The 22119-nt window shown below is 40.2% G+C and overlaps 1 protein-coding gene across 2 annotated transcripts in view; it reads right to left on the reverse strand.

Annotated features, from left to right (window-relative positions):
* The window catches only part of LOC126210235 (histone deacetylase 8-like), a 95053-nt gene that overhangs the window by 22352 nt on the left and 50582 nt on the right, over positions 1–22119 (reverse strand). For both annotated transcript variants that reach the window (XM_049939423.1, XM_049939422.1), the window contains exons 6-8: positions 21230–21405; positions 10224–10318; positions 678–783 (exon numbers count right to left, since the gene is read on the reverse strand). In XM_049939423.1, the coding sequence (XP_049795380.1) occupies positions 678–783; positions 10224–10318; positions 21230–21405 (377 nt within the window). The remainder of the gene's footprint in view (positions 1–677; positions 784–10223; positions 10319–21229; positions 21406–22119) is intronic.

Here is a 22119-nt window from a genome sequence, read left to right on the forward strand (position 1 = left end):
ACTGCCTTGGGCACCTCAGTAGGCAGTCAGTGCCTCCATTGTCAGTATCAGGGGCTGTCAAGCAGTCAGACTTACTCCGCAATGGTGGCACTAAAAGTTACCACTGAAAGCTTGGGATTTTATACAAATTTAATGCAGCTAGTTGAAAGGGAAAGATTTGCCCGAGGTAACGCTAGGTCAATTGTGTACATAGTACTACTTTTAAGCTGAAGCTTCCTTCTAGGCTGACCAGAGAGATTAGCACATATTACCACTATAACGGGGGCAGGAGATGGTTCATGTGCTTCTCAGACAGCAGCAAGTGTTTTGGTCAAGAGCTTGCCAATCATTCAGGCAAGTAGTGTCAGATACATCTTATTTTTGTGAGGGAGTTTGTATTGTCCCACAACTCTTGGGAACATAAATAAAATGTCACTCCACGCCAATTTTCATCACCTCAATATGCATAATTTTACTTTTTATCCTTTCTATACAAGGTTTAGCATGGTTCTATATTTTATAACTGTGAGTTAATCTCACTTTTTAAAAAATTGTTTTGCTGTAATCAAGTTGTTAGTTACAACTGTTTTCATGAAATGTTCAAATTACAATGAGTATGAGCATGCAACCTGTGCTCCCACCTTGGAGAACAGACAGATTTGGCAACAGGCCGAAGTATGATCGGTACACAAACTCACCTGTTATCTGCTGTACGATGCTGTCAATGTACTCCTTTGTATTATAGTCCTTCCGTAAAGAAGGCTGTACACCGAATTCAAAATACGGTCCATACTCCCCTAGGAACTGCAACATAAATATTTTGAAAATCAACTCCAATGAACATGGAAGTAGAGTAAAAAATACATGAATAAAAGAAAGAACCGTTTACCTTACAATAATTATGCAAGTGTTCTGGGTTAGGACTAATACTGCACTGGATTTCGCAGACTATAACAAAAATGTTCAGAGAAAGAGACAGAAGCATACTGACTCTTTCATTCTACCGCAGAGTGTGTGCCATTTCTGAAACTTACCAACCAATTACAATTGTCCGCCAAACTGGTACACAAACCTGCAAGCTCAGTTACTTGCAGGAAATGCACTTACTGACCTAACTATCAAAGCACGGCTCACGACTCGCCCGCACAGCTCTAATTTCGCCAGTACTTCTGCCCTAATTTCTGCACTGGGCAGAAGCCCTCCTCTGTATTTCGTCAGACAGAGACTCCTCAAAACTTCCAGGAATAGTAGTCTGCCAAAGACAGGTTCTGTCAAGTTTGGATATCAGGCATGTTGGACAGGTCATGAAATGCAAGATTCTGGGTTCGAGTCCCAGTGTGGTAAGACAGTGTCAGAGAGGCAGGTGCTACTTCAACCACAGGGCACACATTGGAGACAGCACACGTTACTTCTAGTGAGCTTTTGTACATTTGTAAATTAAATCCAGAAGTCCACAAGTTAAAACAGCATTCAACACTAAGGAAAAGAACAAGAACACTGAAAAATCTTAGTTAAAAGCCAGGAAACAGTAAGTAAAAACTTTTGTTTGGAGCACTGACCCATACGGCTCAGACACACGGACAGTAGAGCAGCCAAAACGGAAAAGACTAAAGGCTTCTGAGGCACGGTGTTGATGGAGAATCCTCAAGATTTCACGGACTGAGAGAATGACCAATGAAGAAGTTTTCAACAACACAGGGGAGAAAAGATCATTGTAAGGGAATATAGAGTAACAGAGTTATTAATATAGATGACAATTGGCGGGAAGAATGCACAAGGAAGACCAAGACTGCAGTACATAAGGCAGGTACAATGAGATCTGAAACTATCAACGCACACCTGCACTGAGGAGACTTATGGGAGATGGGGAAAACCGGAGAATGAGAATTGCTTCCAACCAGTCTATCTACAGATTGAGAACAAAAGGAAATCATGTTTATATGACAGTGTCAGGTGAAAACTGGCTCAGGAGTCCATCTACTTTCCCACGTATAGTTGTACTCCAAAGATTAAAAAAATTATATAAATAAAATGAAAAAGTCTTTGCAGAAAAGAGAAGCAGATGTATGAATATAAACAGCCCAGATGGCAAGCCAGCATTCAGCAAAAAAGAGAAGGCTGAAAGTTGGAAGAAATATAAAGAATCGACTTCAAGACAATATTATACATAATGAAGATGAAGTAGATAAAGGTGAGACATGACAGTACGACAAGAATTTTACAAATACTGAAAGATCTAAGTTGAAACAAGACACCTGAGTTACACGACGTTGCTTCAGAATCATCAAAATCCTTGGGAGAGCAAGCCATGACAAAACTATTCCACCTCATGCACTAGAAATATGAGACAGAAGAAATACCCTCAGACTTCAAGAAGATTGTAATAACTCAAATTTTAATGGAGGCAGGTATTGACAGATGACCATCAGTTTTATAAGTGATGGCTGGCTGACATTAACACAAATTATGTACAGCCACACTCCAAAAGCACCCTATGGTGTGTGGCAGGGGTACCTTCTTTCCTATGTCAATCCCCCCCTTTCCTGTTTCAGATGCAAACAGTTCACGGGAAGAGCAATTATCATCAAGCCTTGTGATCTCAGATCTCTCTATCTTTACCTTGATGGTGTTTTTGCAAGATATTTATTTATTTATTTATTTATTCATCCTGTGGATGACATATTGTACAAAGTACACATGATATAGGACAAGTCATTTTTCTTAACAAATATGTAGTTTGGAGAAAAAAAAAATAGGCAATGGACTGCCATTTAAAAAAATGTACACAAAATTGTTCATTGATGAATATAGTAACTTCACATACAGAGAATACAAACAATTTACATGGGGAACTAAGAAACATATAGGCAATGTAGTGCTACTTTAAATTTACACAAATAATCACTGAAATTACAGAATAGTGAAAATGTCAACTGGAAACACAACAGAAGGACAATGTCATTTAAAAACTACATTAAACATGAAATTAACATTGAGATTTCACAGACAATTAAGTTTTAATACTAATAGAATGTGTACTTGTAGGAGAAAGCAATATACTGGCTATTTCTTCTCGGATTGTACACTCTACGAGGTTTAAAAGTAAACCACACTGTGATTCAGAATGCCTTTCTCGCAGCATCTGCCACTGGAGTTAGCCGAGCACATTCGTGACACTTTCACCTTACTAAATGAACCTGTAATGAAATGTACTGTTCTTCTTCAGATATTCTCTAGTCTCTCTATCGATCGTATCTGGTACAGATTCCAGACTGACGAGCAACATTTGAGTATTCTACAAATAAGGGTTTTGTACGCTATCACTCTTTTGGATGGAATACATTTCCTGAGGATTCTTCCATCTGATCTTGTTCTAGTATCTGCCTTACCTGCAATTAGTTTCATGTGGTCACTCCACTTTAAACTGCTCCAAATTCATATGTGTAGATATTTTATGGATGTGACTGCTTCCAATGACCATTCTTAAATCATGTAATCACACAATTATTTACAGACTGATGAAATGGCAGGTAGAAGCCTATCTCGGGAAAGATCAGTTTGGCTTCCAAATAAATGTTGGAACAAGTGAGGTAGTACTGAGTAGAGATGGGCAAAGGCATTCATCCTTGGGAACTAGTTCACTGGTTTGATATAATCCATTATGGAGTCGAGGTAGCAGTTGTCGTTATACTGGTTATCACATTTAGCATTCAACCGCAATTTTTATATATATTTTAACAACGCGTTTCGATAGACAATGCTCTCATCATCAGGTTGTAAAATCTATGTCGCGAAATTAAACGTACTAAAAAGACAAAATACCATCACCAATAGTTGGTGGGTCCATAAAGTAAAAAAGAATTAAAAGTATATTGGACTGTGGGTCCTCGTCTTACATTAAAGTTGTTGACGCAGGTCGATGGCCGTCCCATAGCTACCAAATATGCTGTCGACTGCACCCGAGCCGGCGCAGTCGACAGCATATTTGGTAGCTATGGGACGGCCATCGACCTGCGTCAACAACTTTAATGTAAGACGAGGACCCACAGTCCAATATACTTTTAATTCTTTTTTACTTTATGGACCCACCAACTATTGGTGATGGTATTTTGTCTTTTTAGTACGTTTAATTTCGCGACATAGATTTTACAACCTGATGATGAGAGCATTGTCTCTCGAAACGCGTTGTTAAAATATATATAAAAATCGCGGTTGAATGCTAAATGTGATAACTAGTTCACTGGTGATTGCTCTTTTTTCAGAACCGTTCATTTTTACTCGTTACCATTCATTGTGCTTGGTATACGGTTCTTATGAAAAACTGAAAATTAATAGCACAGGTGACTGAAGATGGAAGGCACCAAGAGGGGCACTTGCCTCCCTCGTGGAGTACAGAGTTTTTATTCATAACAGAATTCTCACACACTTGTAATTTTCGTGATTCTGCAAAACATCTCGTTTAGCCAACTGTAGGGTTACGTGGCTGATCGCAGTGAAATAATATAAGGTGGCGCACAAAAAACCGGCCCCAAGTACAGTCTGCTCACCAATTACACACAATTTGTAGACTGCTACGAGCAGAATAGATAAACATTTGATAGTTAGGCAGTGAAGAAATAACAAATAAGCTAATGCAAATAACTTCGAAACAATAGATGACGATTGGTAAGCGACAATGAGCAGCCTAGTACTCGCGGCCGATTTTTCGTGTGCTACTCTTACCACTGAAATAATATTGTAGGAGTTATCATATTCTCTTTACAAAATGTGACACCATACACTCGATTATGAAGTGTGGGGCTCATTCGGTCTGCCTTACATAACAATGAACATGCTCTTTTACCTTGATCAAAAAAAGATGGAAAATGGCCACTCGTCTGTGTCATGCCCACATCTTTTGCATGTCTAATAACAAATAATCTTGCCTCTTTACAAATATTTCTGCTGCTGTTTATCATAATAATGAAGTAAGCTGATACGCAGTTTTGTTGCCTGAAAAGATGTATCTATTACATACCACGTAATATTCATGTAACTTACGTAATTATAAAACACATTTTAATTACTGGCCGCGGACACTAAATAGAATACAAAAAGAACCAGAAGTACAGTGTTCAAAAAAGGTTTGAAACAGATCTAGAACAGGCATGCGAAGCGAACGAAATGAACAACAACTTGATACTGAACTAACTATGAGCAGTCGGCAGTGGAACTGCGACGAGTGGCCACGCAATGAAGGATGAGTCCGGCCGAGTGAGACCGAGACTGACAGGAATGGGACCAAGGCTGGAACGAGACCAACCGACATGCTGTTGCGGGAACAAGACCGACCGTATCCCGTTCCCAGGAAATATAAGTAGGAAGCCACGACCAAAGTGAACTATGAAAGGCCATTCCTTATAATTCATTCATCGCTCGTTCCGTTCATTTTGGCGAACCATTCCTTTGTACCCGTTAGTTTGTGAACGACCTATCTCTACTACTGAGCCTAAAAACTTAGCTTAGAAGTTAGGTTAAAGAAAGGCAAGCCTATATTTATAGCACATGTAGATTTAGATAAAGCTTTTGACAATGTTGGCTTGACTAAACTCTTAGAAACTATGAAGGTAGCAAGGATAAAACACAGGGAACAAAAGCTTATTAACAGCTTGTACAGAAACCAGAGTACAATTACAAGTGTTGAAGGGCATGAAAGGGAGACAATATTACAGACGGAAGTACCGTATTTACTCGAATCTAAGCCGCACCTGAAAAATGAGACTCGAAATCAAGGGAAAAAAAAAAAATTCCTGAATCTAAGCCGCACCTGAAACTTGAGACTCTAAATTCAAGGGGAGAGAAAAGTTTTAGGCCGCACCTCCAAATCGAAACAAAGTTGGTCCATTGTAATATGAGACATAATTTAGATCGAATGAATGACAATACAGCTACAGTAGTTAGGTTTGAGTCGTAAGCTTAGCAGTTATGCTTTACCAGGTAGCCATTGCTATGCGTCAGGCGCTCCGTCCGTATTTATACGGGTACCCTTCCTTTTTCACGTGCTTCGTCTGGTTTGAATTGATTGCTTATTTTTCTTTGATCTGATAAGTGCCGTTCTCTTTGTTATAGGTGTTTATGTCACTCTAAGCTGAAAATGCACTATTGTACTGTCATGCATTGTTTGTCGCATTTTGATAATGAGTGTTTACGACCTGTCGCTGCTCGCGGCATGGCTTGCTTTTGTGCGCACTACCACCACTTCCAATTTTTTTTAAAAAGAGGGAGAGAGAGAGAGAGGGGGGGGGGGAGAATCGTCTCAGTGAAACAATGGCAAGAGACTGCTATTTGTTGTTACTTACACTGCTGCTTTCTTTGATAATAATCAACAAGAACCAAATAATAGACTGCATGTGATAGAAGATGTTGTGAAGGAGAGTTTAGCTTTTTCTTCGTTTGAAAATCTTTGCAGACGCCTCTTTAGTACGTTACATACTACACAGGAATTAGAGTCATCTAGTCAGTTGTCGTGCTTCATTTCTGATTGTATCACTATTCGGCGTAAGAATAATACGAATATAAACATGGCACAATATGTATATTCTTCCGTGTTTGCTGTTGTCTCACTTTAGTTTCGTAGTTTATTAGGCAGACAGGATTTAAATGAGATAGCAGCAAACACGAAAGAATACATGGCAAAATGTTTATATTCGCATTATTCTTATGGTGAAGAGAATACTGCATGTGATTCACAATTCATAAAAGTTCCTATTAGCAACCATCTCTTCTCACAGATAGGAAAAAATTCAGAACATAGAGTTGGCCGTATTGACAAACATCCCAAACAGTCTTGCCAGTCGGATAATCGTAGTACATTGAAAGGCTGCTACATTCAAAGATGAACAATACGGAATTTGTATTTACTTCATTGGATAATGTATGAAAATGCAGTGGTCAAAACTCGGGGCGGAGAAAAAAATCTCGTCTTCCACCTTTTTTTTAAATTTATTTACTGACTCAGAGGTTTTGGCGCCAGTATTTATCTTTGTGCCTGCAAAGCCTGCCTCTGTAGCGCTACATATATTCGATGGCAGAAGTTAATTGTGGCGTCACCTACCAACATTTTACGGAACTTTCGCTTACTCTGCACTCGATTCTAAGCCGCAGGCGGTTTTTTGGATTACAAAAACCGGAAAAAAAAGTGCGGCTTAGATTCAAGTAAATACGGTAATACAAAATTGTGGCCCAGCTCCCATGTTATTTAATCTGTGCACTAAACAAGTAGCAAAGGAAAACAAAGAGACATTTGGAAACTAATTAAGGTTCTGTGGAAAAGAAACAGAAAGAAAGACCAGTTGAGTGGAATGTAATAATGACATAACATAAGCAAAATAAGAGTAATGAAATGTAGACAAATTATATCAGATGATGCTGAGAGAATTAGATTAGAAAATGAGACACCAAAAGTAGTCAGATTAAAGGTAGACAGCGAAGCAATTCAGAGGCAATCTGCTAGACCTATTACTGGTAGGTTCAATCAACATGCAGATATTACGGAGATGCTTGAGGGAGTCACATTGGAATCTCTGAGAGGAAGGTGATGTTCTTTTCAAAGAATGCTATTGAGAAAATTCAGAGAACAAGTACTTGAAACTGATAGTTGTTTTTCCCACACTCTATTTGAGCTTGGAACAGGAAGGGAAAATACTAGTAGTGGTAGAACGTACCCTCTGCTGTGCATCATACAGTGGCTTGTGGAGTATGTACGTAAATGTACATGCAAATGGAGGAGGGCAGCTTATTTTGTATTATCAGGAAATAAATGGAGAGAGAGTGTGTCAAATAGGATAAGCAAGTCATGAATGCAATCATTGAAATAGTTTTTTTTTATTTTAGTGAGATATTTTCATGAAAGTTCAATTTCAATCACATACTTTCTCCTCTGAATGTGAAAATAGTTTGTTAACTCCCACTTACAGAGGGAAAATGACTGTTGTAAAATAAGAGAAATCAGAGCCCACATGGAAGAATTTTGGAGTTAATTTTTCCTCACTACGTATTCCAGAGAGGAATGGTCAAGGCAGTGTTTGGGTGCTGTTCTGTGAGCCATCTGCCAAACACTTAAGTGTGCATTGCACATAAGTGGATGTAGGGTGACTGGTTAGAAGTGTGGCTAACTTTCATAGTGCGACCATTCTGTGGATATCTGGTGGCCCTATCTTAGCCAGTAGTTACTGGAATGGGGTGTGGGCAACATGCCACAGTGCACCAGTGAAAGTCAACAGCCACACCAACAGTGTTTGGCACTCGTGGAGCAACTTTTGATCCCCAAAAGCGCATTCTTCCGGTGAACAGTGGGAACACAGCAATCCCTCAAATGAAATAGAGACATAAAAGACAGTTCTGAAATCCCTCGTCGATGTCAGTGGATGCATAAGCGAGTTCAGGATGGGCAGAATGACTGGTCTCTGGATAGGTATTCTGAGGCTGCAGCTGCAGCCCACAGGGTTACACAACTTAGAAGAGAGGTCACAGGCCATGCTATGGTGCTGTGATTCAGTAATTTGAATCTTTTACACTGTCACAATTTTCAGAAATTTCAGTGTATGTACTTATCAAAGGGCTGCACAGAATGGATTATTAAGACACCTTGTGCACAGATCAAAATGTCTACTATTAATGACTGCAGGATCTTTCAATGTCAGTAATTGGGCATAATTAAAAATTATATTTGTCTTTCCTCTTTTACTTATTTTCTATATTCATAGGACATTTTTCCATTCCCGTATTATACACAATGTCAAGACAACACTCTGCAGCATTAAACGCTTCACCATATGCTAGCAGGAAATCCACCTTTGTCCATAACTGTCCCATTTCCACACTCAATGGCAGGTGTCAAGTGCTATGTTGTCCTCCACAGAGCAGCGTACCCTGCCTTTGTTTTGAACTTCAGATAGAATTTCCTGTCATTCTTGAGTCCCCTTGCACTTTGACAGTCTGGTCCAGGAAAAGACAGGTGGTCACTGAGAGGCAGTTCTTGCTTTAGTGGAGAAATTAAAGATGAAGCGCTTTGCCTGCAGTTCTAACTGTTTGCTTTCCCAGCTGGTGTACTACTTTTGAAGCAGAAAAAAAGAACAAAAGAAATAGATGCAACCTGTAGCATGGACAAAGTCTGCGTCTATCTTAACAATGACCATATAGAGCAGGGGTGCTCAATCCATCAATTGCAATCAACCACTCAATCACCATGGCTTTGTGGGCCGATCTTTTGAAACCATTGTCCAAAATCTGTTTAAATAAGCTAGTTTTGTGAAATACCAGTTTGTTGACAATAAGTGTTTTTGCATGGTATTTGGTGGCACTTAATCTGGCAATACTGTCTCTGCCTCGTTCCTCTCCATCTGCATTTCACCGCCTTTAATGCTCGCACCAAGCAGCAGTCTTCTCTCACACATGGTGATATTACTACTCGTGAACTGTAATTAAATGTAAAACACAAGCTGTAAAGATATATACGGTCAACCCGACAGTACTGAAGACACTGTTTGAAAACAATTTTCAGATTTCAAGCAGCAGAACCTGTTCTAGCTTTCACAGCTCAACCTTGTCAGAAAATGGATGTGGAAGATATTTCAAGTAAAATGACTACTTTTAGCTCTTCCAGTGAGGTCAAACCTGAAGAGGAAATAATTTGATTTCAAAATGCAATTTCCTTAAAGTCGGAATACAATTAAAAGTGGCACCATATGTTTTATCATTTTCTTGAATCAACTGGTTCATAGGAGACAGAATTTTCTATGATAAACATATGATTAAAATTTTTAATGTTAGCTACAATGTTGTTTTGTGCTTAAACCTTTATGAATTTCTTTATGCTAGTTGATCTCTAACTGGACTAAATTGCATGTAGCAGATCTCAAGTTAAAAAGGTTGAGAACTCTTGATATAGAGGATGCCTTGGGCCTGCCATTTGTTTCTTTTGTAACTACAAATTAGGAATACAGTGTCAGTCAGAACACTGGAGACAATTTCATTTTTCACACACATAGAAAGAAAAATATTTAAGACCTAAAAGAGAGAGAGAGAGAGAGAGAGAGAGAGAGAGAGAGAGAGAGAGAGAGAGAGAGGGGGGGGGGTAATATTGTATTGCTTCCACACGAGGAAGCTGTACAATTTCTGTCAACAGTGTTAAAAAAATAAATAAATAAATAAATAAATAAAAGAGCTCCATCCATATTTTGTGAGCCATTTGTGCACCCACTTACGTCGTGCTCCGGGACTTCAGCTGGTAGTTTGCAGCCAGCAATGGCAGCTGTCAGTGCCACCCAGCAGCGAGCTGTGTTCGGTAGGTTGTAACCACCTGGAACATCACAAGTGAGTGGCATCCACTGTTAAACGAGGCTCAGCAATGTGATGCAATTGCAACTTGCAACTGCAAATCTACATAAATAAAAACCATTTGTTGCATGTATGGAAGATGATCACTTGAGAATGGCTCTACCGATTTGGCCTGCTGACCAGGCCCCCCCCCCCCCCTTTTATGTCAAGACAAGGTTTGTGTGAAACAAAATTTTTGGAAAATCCACCGGAAAAGATAGAAATTTGCATGATATTTTTGTACGGAAGCCTCAATGAAGGAAATGTAACGGCCAAATTCACAGCAAAATCTCGAATAGCTCTAAACCAATTTACTTCAAATTTTTACACGGTATTCTAATAAATGCATAGACAGGCATACACTACATACATCATTAATATATATGGTGTATAAATATACATCTGCCAACAAATTGGAACTGTTTTTAAAAAATTTTTAGAAGTTCCTGACAGATTTACTTCAAAATTTGCATGATACTTTAATGAATGACTGGACAGACATAGGGTACACACTTCTGTAACATGTGTGGTATAGAAAAGGCTGTAAGCAGATGTATCGATAAGTTCTTAGGCTGCGTTCACACTGCCAGCCGAGCCGAGCCGAGCCTGGCCAGGCCACCGCCCGCTTTGATATCAAACACATGGTTTTGAATTGCGGTGTTCACACTGGCGGCCGGGCCGCGCCAACACGGCGTGAGCCTCCCGGGGCCGAGCCGGCGACATCCCGAGTGTTTAATATTGCCGGCGCCAGCCTGTGGAGCAGCACTACAGCTTCTGCAGTACATGCATCACACGTCTCCCTTCTGCTTTCATCACAAGTGTGACTGCACATGTCTTTTATTTTAAGATGTTACCTCACATTTCACAATCAGTGAGCAAAAATTACGTTTATTATAATGATACATGCAAAATTACTTTTATTTCATTTATTTAATCTACCATATTTACATGCATTTGCAACAATAGCTTGCAAGCGATCGCGGCATTGCCGCCACTGAATAGTTCGCATTTACTTGTAAACGGAGACAGATATGAGTGTCACCGAGGGACGGAAATGTGTCCCTACCAGATGACAATGCATTGTAAAGTCATGCTGTGGCACGTTACTATAAGCTGTTGTCTGTGACATCTTTTTGCGAGATTCTTACTTTAATGAATTCAGAACAACATATGCATGACATTAACTTGTGTCCATCAATTTGGTATCAGAAATTCAACTAGTATGACAGTAATGATGCAGTTTCCAGATTATGGAACGAAGTAACCAAGGAGTGTGTTTCAGATAGTACGCACAAATATAAATTATTTTCCTTTATAATTTTATTTGTTTTATTTACAATGAAATGAGATACAAAAAAATACAGTAAACAGCTAAGTACTTTCAATCCCAAAATTTATTTTTGGAAGGTTTTTTAATTATTTTAAGTTGCATTTTTAACGAAATATTCAACAAAAGTGTTCCTGACAGTTTTTGAACGTAATGTGGAATTTCTGTTGATTGTGGCACCAGCTGTCTGCATATCAGCATTGTTACAAAACTTTTCAGCTTCAACATTGCATCCTTCTCTGTCAATGACAATATTATGAAGTAGACAAATGCACTTGACTATGTGATCAGCTACGTCAATTGACGTTTTAATTTCCTTCCTCAGCAGTCTCCATTTATTGGTCATTATACCAAATGCACATTCAACAACTTTTCTTGCTCTGGAATGCATATCATTGCATAGAATCTTCTCGTCCAAATTTCTGCGAGGAAAAGGTCTCATCAAATTCTCTAATAAGGGGTAAGCTTCATCTCCCAAAATGACGTACGGTAGTTCCTGACACATTCCTTCAACTCTTGTTGGTGGCGGTAATAACAGCTCCCCATTTGTAAGTTTCTTATATAACATACTTTCTTTAAACACGCCTGCATCAGACTGTTTACCGTAGGCACCAACATCTACAGCTATAAATTTGTAATCTGCATCTGCAACTGCTTGGAGTACAATCGAATAATACTGTTTGTAATTGTAAAACATGCTGCCAGAAAGTTTATGACATTGGACACGTATCCCGTCTATACATCCAACACAGTTTGGAAATCTCCATTTCACTGGCAATTTCTTTAAATCGAGAAACAGTTGGCGTTGGTAAATGAATGGGAGCACGTGACTCCCATATGGCCATAGAAACGTCTTTCACCACCACTGATACGGTGGACACTCCTAATCGAAATGACGATGCTAGTGCATGAAAGGAGATGCCAGTGCATCAATACCTGAGAAAAAAAAATCTTAAAATGTGCTACTCAAGTGTGGTGTTGGGCGAAGTTTTTGCAGTTTTGTTCGCACAGTAGATATTTACTTAGTCCATGTCATTTCACAGTTATACAACAATAAATAATTAAAGAGACATTTTCTTGCACCCTTTTATATTCTTTCAATTAAAATAATGAAATCGAAATGCAAAGACCTGAGAGACAGTTACAGAGAATAACTTGGCAAAATAAGATCATGTGATCCAGGGAATAGTATATAAAAATGCAATTCCACTCGGGCTTTGTTCTGTCATATGATTTTCCTAAGTTCCAAGAGCTATGCACAGTTCCTTATCAGTGGAAATAGAACCACTGAGTCAAAGGGCATCATCTCAAAACTCTTCGCCTATCAATCTGTCTATCTTACAAGGTCATGAAAAGAATTCTGTGAGGTCATCAGTGGCTCCACATGATGAACCATCACCACTTCCAAATGCTGCATCATGAAGAAAAAAGAAGAAAAATGTTGGAAAATTCTGAAGGACTATTTCTGCGATTCTTTGTTGAAGGCACAGCAAGACATTACCCAAAATCACGAAGCTAATTACTTCCTAATGATTCTCAGGAGTCCTATTAACTCTCTTTGCCTCAGAGGTAAGCGTTTGTGAAATTTAAAATACAAAAGCATGACTACAATTAATTGGAGGTAGTGAATGCTGTACAAAGTTCTACAGCAAACCAAAAAGTGTGTACTAACGAATCTTACCTTATCATTATACACAATTTTTCTTCTGCTGTTATACGTCTGCGAAAATTTGTGTTCCGTTTCAAAATTTTGTCTTGAATGTTCTGCAGCACGTACTGAAATGTATTATGATTCATTCTGTAATATGAATAAAGATTTTCAGGATAGTTTTTAAGTTCTTCATGTAAAGAAAAAAAACTCTCCTAAATGTCTGTCACTATTTATGGGATGAATCCATAACCTCCTTGTTCTTCTGTACTTCAAAACTCGACGAGTTACAGGAGAGTCAAAACAATACCAATAAAAGAGTGAAGACATTGTTCTACACGACAGCACTGACTACCTAAAGGTGAGCAACTGTTGACTGCAGCTGCGTTTTCTACTGACTTGCTTGTCAGTTGTCGAAGGGTGGGGATTTTTTTAAATTTATTTATTTGGCCTCCGGCAGCTAACAGCCATTTAGCCAAAGAGTGGGGATTACCTTGACAGTGAAGCGCAGCCCGCCAAGGAAAAAAAAAAAAAAAAAAAAGAAGAAGAAGAAGAAGAAGAAGAATGAAACGCACATCTGTGTCGATCTACAGTAGTTTCATTAACTCTCCATTATTTTTACTGTCAAAGTCGACAACGAGACTACAGAATTGCGCTTCAGTTTCTGCAGTAAATGTATCACAAATCTCCAGTTTGTTGTTGTGATTAGGTTTACACCAAATTTTATCAGACCTATGTCATTGACACTTCTACCTGTACATGTGCGCAATCGCGCACACATACAGAACATACATTTTGGCCAATTATAAAAGCATAGCATATGATTGTCCAGTAGCCGAGGGAAAAATTCTTATACATTTGGATTTATCTAGACAATGAAACCATTAAAATAATACGAGGGACCGACACTAGGTCTGCGCTGATCACTAGTAATTAGTTTTTTTCTGTTCTGCATTATATGACTACACTAAACCAAGCTGTAAACGCGCGAACTCCGTGGCTTGTGGACGTGGCACTGACGCCACTGAATAGCTCGCATTACTTGTGACCAGAGACAGATATCAGTATCATTATCATTACAAAAACTTTTTGGTACTTTTAGCTACATTTCATTCCTAACAATGTATGGTCTAAAACGGATCTAACAGTAAGCTACCCGCTACATAACTTTTTCATTTCAAGATTTGTAAATCAAGTGCACAACGTTGACAAATAGCATCATTTCACAATGACTGTTAAGAAATATGGAAAGATAAATGATTCAATACGAAGCTAAGATGTTACACTATCAAGTGTACAAAAATCAGATTTTTTAGCCACATACTTTCTTCAAAATCGGCTGGGAAGCGTTACGAAACTAAGAAATCACGCGAAACTAAAAGTAGACTTTTTCTTTTTTTCACGACGTAAGTAACGCTTTTAAGGAAAAAATAAGTTCATAAAACTATGTGGCAAAGTCTTATATACCGCTAAGAATTTTTAAAACTTGAAAATCGGAGAAGTGGATTTTCTCCCACTTCGCCGTCCCGGCTCGGCGCGGCGCGCAATGTGAATGCACTACACGTCAGCCTGAGCTGGCTAGGCACGAGCCGAGCCAGTACGCGTCATCCCGGCCCGGCCCGGCCGGCAGTGTGAACGCAGCCTTACCCAATTTACTTCAGATTTTTACACAATACTCTAATAAACATTTGGACAGACATAGGCTAAATGTTCTTTTATACATATCATAATTTTCACACGATACTCAAAAAAATATTCAGACAGACATATACTGCATATTTTCTTAAATAACAATGTACAAGTCTTCTGTTAAAATCAACTGCAAGAATGAAAATGAGCTATGTTGTGCTGTGAGATTTGCAGTTTCGTTTTCCTTTCCACAGTCAATTTTAACAATAGCATGGCATAGAAACATTACGCAAATTGTTTCTCTCATAACTATTCCTTCCCTAAAAGACAGATATTTGTAGATTTGGCAGCAGAAGCATTTCTGTTTACACTGGCAACTGACAGCACATGGATGAACAAGAGCAATTTAAACATTGGATGTGTACAACAATGCGGCACACAGGTACTACTGAAACAAACAATTTAATGTCTTTGGCATGTCAAGAATGTGTAATTTGTTTTACATAAACAGTGAATTAAGTTCAACCAGACTTTTCTATTTTACAGCATTATCACAATGAAGGTCACAGTAGTAAAGAAAATCTACCATCAAATAAAATGTTTTTCCCTTACTACAAAATCAACCAATTACCACATAATTTGTTGTGCATTAACTACAATCAACTGTTTCTCCTCTGTTTACAACAATACCATAACGATAATTTTCCTTTTCTACAACAGTACTGTAATGAAAATGAAACCCACATTATTTTGTTTCCTCTTATATCAATACAACAATAAGTGTTCAAAATGCCCACCATCATTTGATTTAACATATGCTTCATTATGGAAAATGCAGTTTTGTTGTAGTCATTCACACAAATGCACATTTGCCATTACTGTACCGACAACACTGAAAATCCTCTGTGTAAACTTGTTCACATTATTTACTTGCTGAGCATAAATAAGTTCCTTCATATAGCCCCAACAGTACAAATCCAGTGGATTTAAATCAGGACTGCATGCTGGGCATCAATGATGACCAAAACATCCTATCCATCATCCTGGAAATCATCTATTCAAAAACCTTCATACTTTGTGACCATTTTCTAATAAAGTTGGTAGCAATGTCTCTTCTAAAAAGGTTCAGAAATTGCTATCAGTCAATTGTGCAGGTAAAGTGTAAGGCTCAATAACGTGACCTCCGATTATACCTGCCCATAAATTTACCGGAAAGTGTCACTCAAAAATATGTTGCTACTACTTGGCGCGAATTGTGAACACTCCATGTGTGCATGTTATGTAAATTAGTTATTCTATTGTGAGTGAAACACGCTTCATCTGGGACGAGTATTTTCTTTACAAAATCATGCTGTGTATTTTGTAAGAAAAAAAAACCACTCTGAGAATTCTCATTCCAGAGGGAAATCTTGCTCTTCCAACTCTTGTATGTAATGAATGGGGTAAGATCACAGAGGCAAAGTGCAATGTATGACTGTGCAATACACCCACTAGGCGGGGATTTTTGGGGATGTGGTCCAGAATTTGCTCCTTAGCTTCCAGTGTACATTCTTCGCATTGTGAGCCCCTGCCTTCTGTGTGGGGTAGTAAAGAGCCAGTATCTCTCAGTCCATGCAAATTAAATGTGTACTAGGAACAACAAAATGAAATCATATCAGAACAGACAATATGTTTCGCATACAGAACTACAAGTAAAAAGGTAAAAATGGCAACTGTACTTTTGTAGTCGAGTAAAAGTAGAAAATTATGATGATACAAACCTTTTGTGAATAGCAACAAACGTCAATCGTGCAGGTAGTCTTTGCTGTGGTAAGCATTCTCAATAAATTTGTACAGCTGCCCTCGCAACACCGTTTTGCTTCATCATAAACTAAATCAATATCACACAGTTCAGCGATTGTAAATTTTGCTTCCATCCTATTGTTTTACTGAGTTGCAATAACATTTGCACAGGTAACACAAAGACTGCCGACGACTGGCATATTACAGTGACGCAGCCACTCAGGCTGCTGTTGTCTACGTGTTTACAACTCACGCTCACAATTTCAATATGTGCAGCAGTAAATAGCACTAACCAATTGCTTCCGTAAGTGAACCTGTGTTTTGGGTGGGTGTTTTGATCCTGTTTAATGCATTGTCCTAATCTACTGAGCACAATGTTTCCAGAAGTCACATCTAATCCGTGTACATTGTCCAGTGTCTATTTTTCCAAAAAACATTGTCCTGAGACGGACTCCACACCCCCCCCCTCCCCACCATATTAAAAAAACCTTCATACTTTGTGACCAATGTGAGGTGGAGCGCCATCGTGTGGAGGAACCACGTGTTATGACATACAGCTAATGGAACATTTTCTAATAGAGTTGGCAGCAATGTTTGTGCTGCCTGAAGAAGTGTGCAGGGATGTGGTTGGGACAGGAAAGGTGTTACGAGAATGAAGGGTATGTTGTAGTGCAAGTTCTTGCCTATGCAGTTCAGAAAAGCAGGCGTCAGTAGAAAGAATCCTAATGGCATGGTCTGTACAGTAATCACTAAAGTGAAAACCATCACAGTGGGCAACATGTCCAGCCTGGGTGGTTCATCTCTCTGTCACAGTTTGGCAGTGGTCATTCATGCAAAGAGATTACTTGTTAATTGTCATGTCACATAGAAAGTGCCAAAGTGATTGCAGCTAGTTTGTAAATCACATTTCTGCTTTCACAGGTAGCTCTGCCTTTGTTGGGGTAGGGGGTGCCTGTTATGTAGGATCATGGTAGGTGGTAATGGGAGGATACATGGGACAGGTCTTACATTTAGGTCTACTGCAGGGATATGAGCCATGAGACAAGGGGTTGGGACCAGGGGTGGAGTACAGGTGGACGAGGATATTGTGCAAATTCAGTGTGCGGTGGAATACCAGTGTGGGCAGCATATTAGGTAGGACATTCCTCTTTCAGGGACAAGAAGAGGTAGTTGAAACCCTGATGGAGAATGTGATTCAGCTGCTCCAGTTCCAGGTGGCACCGAGTCACAAGAGCTCCTTCATGGCCGGACAGTGGGTGTGTGGTAGGTGGTAAGTGACTGGAGAAGCAAGGCATGGCAGATCTGTTTCTGGACATGGCTGGGAGGGTGATTTGTCTGTGAAGGTTTCAGTGAGAACCTCAGTATATTTCGAAAGGGACTGCTAGTCACTACAGATGCAATGATCATGGGTGGCTAGGCAGTATGGGATGGGTGACAGATGTCAAAATAAAGGTACTGTTAGTGGGTGATAGGTCTGAAATGGACAGAACATACTGATAAAGACATCCTTGACGTAGAGATCATCATTGGGAAAAGTGCCTTCCTTGTTGGGTTGGAGAGGAAGTGAACAGGGGAGATATGTTGAGATTCTGGAGGAATTTGAATAGTGTTCCTCACCCTCAGTCCAGTTCACGAAGATGTCATCAATGAATCTCAACCCACTGAGGGGTTTGGGATTCTGATTGGTTACGAATGATTCCTCAAGGCGGCCCATTAATAGGCTGGCAACGGGTTGGTGGGATGCAAGCGCTCATTGCTTTACCACAAGTTTGTTTGTAGGTGATGCCTTTAAAGGAGACACAATTATGTGTGAGGAAACAGTCATGGTGACCAGCAAGGAGTTTGTAGGTGTGGAGTCAGTCAGGTACTGGGAAAAATAGCGTTTAATAGCGTCAAGACCACATGCACTAGGAATGTTAGTGCACAAGGATGTGGAACTGGTAGTACTGTGCAGGGCATTGGTTGGTAAGCAACAGAAACTGTGGAGAGCTTTTGGAGGGAATGGTTGGTGGCTTTTACACTGGGAAGTAGATTACAGATAATAAGCTGAAGGTGTTGGTCCGTGACAGCAGTATTTAAGGAGGTCTGAAGATACTGCTGGATTTCTGGGTGAGGTCACTGTGGCAAGATTATAGGTGGATGTATCTCACAGCTGGGGAGCCCCTTCACCAGGTAATCCCTATGGTTCATAACTACAGTGCTGGAGATTTGTCGGCAGGTAGGAGTATATAATTGGGATCAGTTTTTAGCAGTTGGATTTTAGTTATTACTATGGTTGGTTGGTTGGATTTGGAGGTGGGGGTGGGGGCAGAGGGGACCACACAGTGATGTTATCAGTCCCACTGGCAAACACAGTGGTAGGAGTGTCGGGGCAGCAGGATCAGTATAGAACAGGGAGGGTAGAGGGGGGAGAGGGAGGTGGATGGGGGGGGGGAGGAACACAGGGATGTTATTGATGCACTACATGTGACAGGGCACAGGCACTGTGCCTGATCCATCCCAATCCCCACATAATATCATTATCATGACACAATGGGGACAGCACCAGGGGAAGAAGGACGATAAAAGGGGAAAAAAATGGCAGAAAAGACCACTAAAAGTTTATTAGACAGAGAGTGGCCACCCAAGAGTCGGCCCCTGACTGAGTGAAAAGGTCTTTGACTTTAAGCTTTAAATCCACTACCAGAATGGTCACAGAACTGGAAGTAGGTGGCTTCCCCCAGCCAGACAATTGGTAAGCGTGTTATCCAGGATACCCATGTGGCCAGGAACCCAATGGAAATAAACCAAACAACCAGCACAGTCAAGATTGGCATGAGGGTTGCGGATGGCATAGACAGAGGGTGGCGATAGCCTTAAGGCCACTCATAATAAAACTTGAATAAGCGAGGACTGTAATGGCAGTAAACAAGAACAGGGTGAAAAGGATGGATTGCTACTCACTACATAGAGGAGGTGTTGAATTGCAGATAGACACAGCGAAAAGACTGATAAACTTTTAACTTTCGGACAGAGAAGTCCTCCTTCAGAAGCAGGAAAAACACACACAAGCGCGCGCGTACTGGTCGGGACTGAGCATCCCACTAGTCTTGTCATTGTGTCTATGACTCAACGCTTCCTCTATGCGGTAAATGAACACCAGTTCTATTGTCAACAACCCGCACGTGGCATGCTAACAAGAGATGTGAAGGCACATCCCTTGTGATCAGCAGATTTAGAGCCATTGCTGTAAAATCAACGGAATCTCAAAACTCCCATAAGAGTGGGTGGAAGTAACAGCACAACACCACAGGAGTGGTGAGCCCCAGATGAGATCCATCCGATCTGGGGTCAGGGAACTAGCAGAGGGGATGAGGGTGGTGGTGGTGGTGGTGGTGGTGGTGGGGTGGGGGGGGGGGGGGGGGGGGGGGGGGGGGTTAGAGAGAGAATGTGGGGAACAGCACAAAGAGGGAAGATGGAAATTGGGCCCTGATAACCTCATGGTTGGGTGCTCATAAGCTCCAAACACACTCAAGATGGAAACTGCAGAAGAGAGAAGCAAAGCAGAGTCCAATCGGTAAACCCACGGAAACTATGTAAAAAATTGTAAAAGTAAAAAAAAAAATGTTGGCTGACATAACCAGCAAATTTTAACTCTTAAGAATCAATGTGCTGTGAGTGGGGGGGGGGGGGGGGGGGGGGGGGGGGTTTGAGAAAGAAACCTATGGGGCATAAGTATTCAACAACTCTCAGATATGACATATATTGTTCCTCATTTAACAACAAGGACGTTTTGTGTACCTGCACCTAATTTTAATTTATTTTTATACTGAAAATATAAAGACTATTTTTATTTAACAAATTTGACTGAATGTCTGTTAATTAACATTTCTACTTGGTAATGAATATGGATATGAAAAGGATAGGTTGATACAGACTGCACAGAGGAAGCGTTGAGTCATAGATAGACACAACTGACAAAGACTAGTAGGCCTACACCTGCTCAGTCCCGAGCTGTGTGTGTGTGTGTGTGTTTTTTTCTGCTTCTAAAGGAGGACTTTTCTGTCCTAAAGTTAAAAGTTTATCAGTCTTTTCACTGTGTCTGTCTGCAATTCAGCACCTCTACATGGTGAGTAGCAATCCATCCTTTTCACCCTGTTGTTGTTCCATCCTGGAATGTCAATTTTTTGTTAATAAGTATGGAGTTTAAATAAAATAAAAATGGTGTAACTCATGAGATTCGATCCAGCGGCTTCACAATTACAAGAGTTCAATGTTACGCTCTTAACTAATGACGATATGTTAGCACAATATGTAAATTTTGTACTTAACAGCATGTGGAACTCGTCTACTCTTCAAAGCCAATTTTTTCAAGTTTTTTACTTTGAGAAATGTAGTGTACTGCTTTAGGAAATTGATGTCTGGGCACTGACCTTCAGATCCTACAAGCATGGAGAAAATTGAACAGGGCGGGCAGTCCTCTCTGTGAGGCCTCCCATCAACACCGCCTCAGATCGAAGGGCACCCACCTCCACCGAGGAAGAGTGTCGGCAGCCCTCGGGAGAGCAGCAGGCTCGCGCAGGTAGTGTAGGTCTCAGATGTGAGGTTGAAGGCACAGCCCACAGGGTCACCGTGCAGGCCGTCTGCACCACACTGGACGACCAGCGCATCCGGCCGGTAGGTGTCAAACACCTTCTCTGTCACCCTGCAGAAGGTGGGAAGCAGCCGGCGCTAACATTTCATCCAAACCTCATCTTTGAGCATTGTAAATAAAAATACAATTAATAAATACTAGAGAGAGGTCCTGCATTATTCCAATAGCAGCACTTAGAAAGAGTGCCTACTTGCTACATTTTACACTTTTCTGCCAAATATTTTGCTAATAACTTAAATCATTAATGGAGCATAGGTCAGTTTGAATATCTTAATGCCTTACTGGACATGGTCTGCCGTCGCCTTCCTCTGACCTCTGTACTCACTTATCTGGCCAGTTATAGGGAGACCTACAGCTTGACCCAGAGCTGACAAAGCAATTACTAACAGAAAAAAATCCTTTAATCAATTGGGGAATGAACACAAAACTTTGAATCAAGTGCTCTTGATTAATGGTGTACCTTCAGCTGAATTGTCCATCCCACTCGTCCGTATGATGTTCGACGGCCGACGAAGCAACATGGCAAATCATGTTTGTTTGCCTCTGTGCACAGTCTCGAGTATAATTTTGAAACTCAATATGATGAGATGACTATTGCATTGAAAATGCCAAGTTTCTCAGGCAGAATGATCAGGCTGTAAATTTCGGAAACTTAATAAACTCGGGAAGGTGGGGTTCAATTTGATCAGGGTCAGGGATCCAACAAGTTATTGAAATCTCCCCAAAATTAATACCCTGAGACATATGTGTTTCACTGCTAAACAG

This window comes from Schistocerca nitens, chromosome 10, assembly GCF_023898315.1.
Source record: "Schistocerca nitens isolate TAMUIC-IGC-003100 chromosome 10, iqSchNite1.1, whole genome shotgun sequence".
Lineage (NCBI taxonomy): Eukaryota > Metazoa > Arthropoda > Insecta > Orthoptera > Acrididae > Schistocerca > Schistocerca nitens.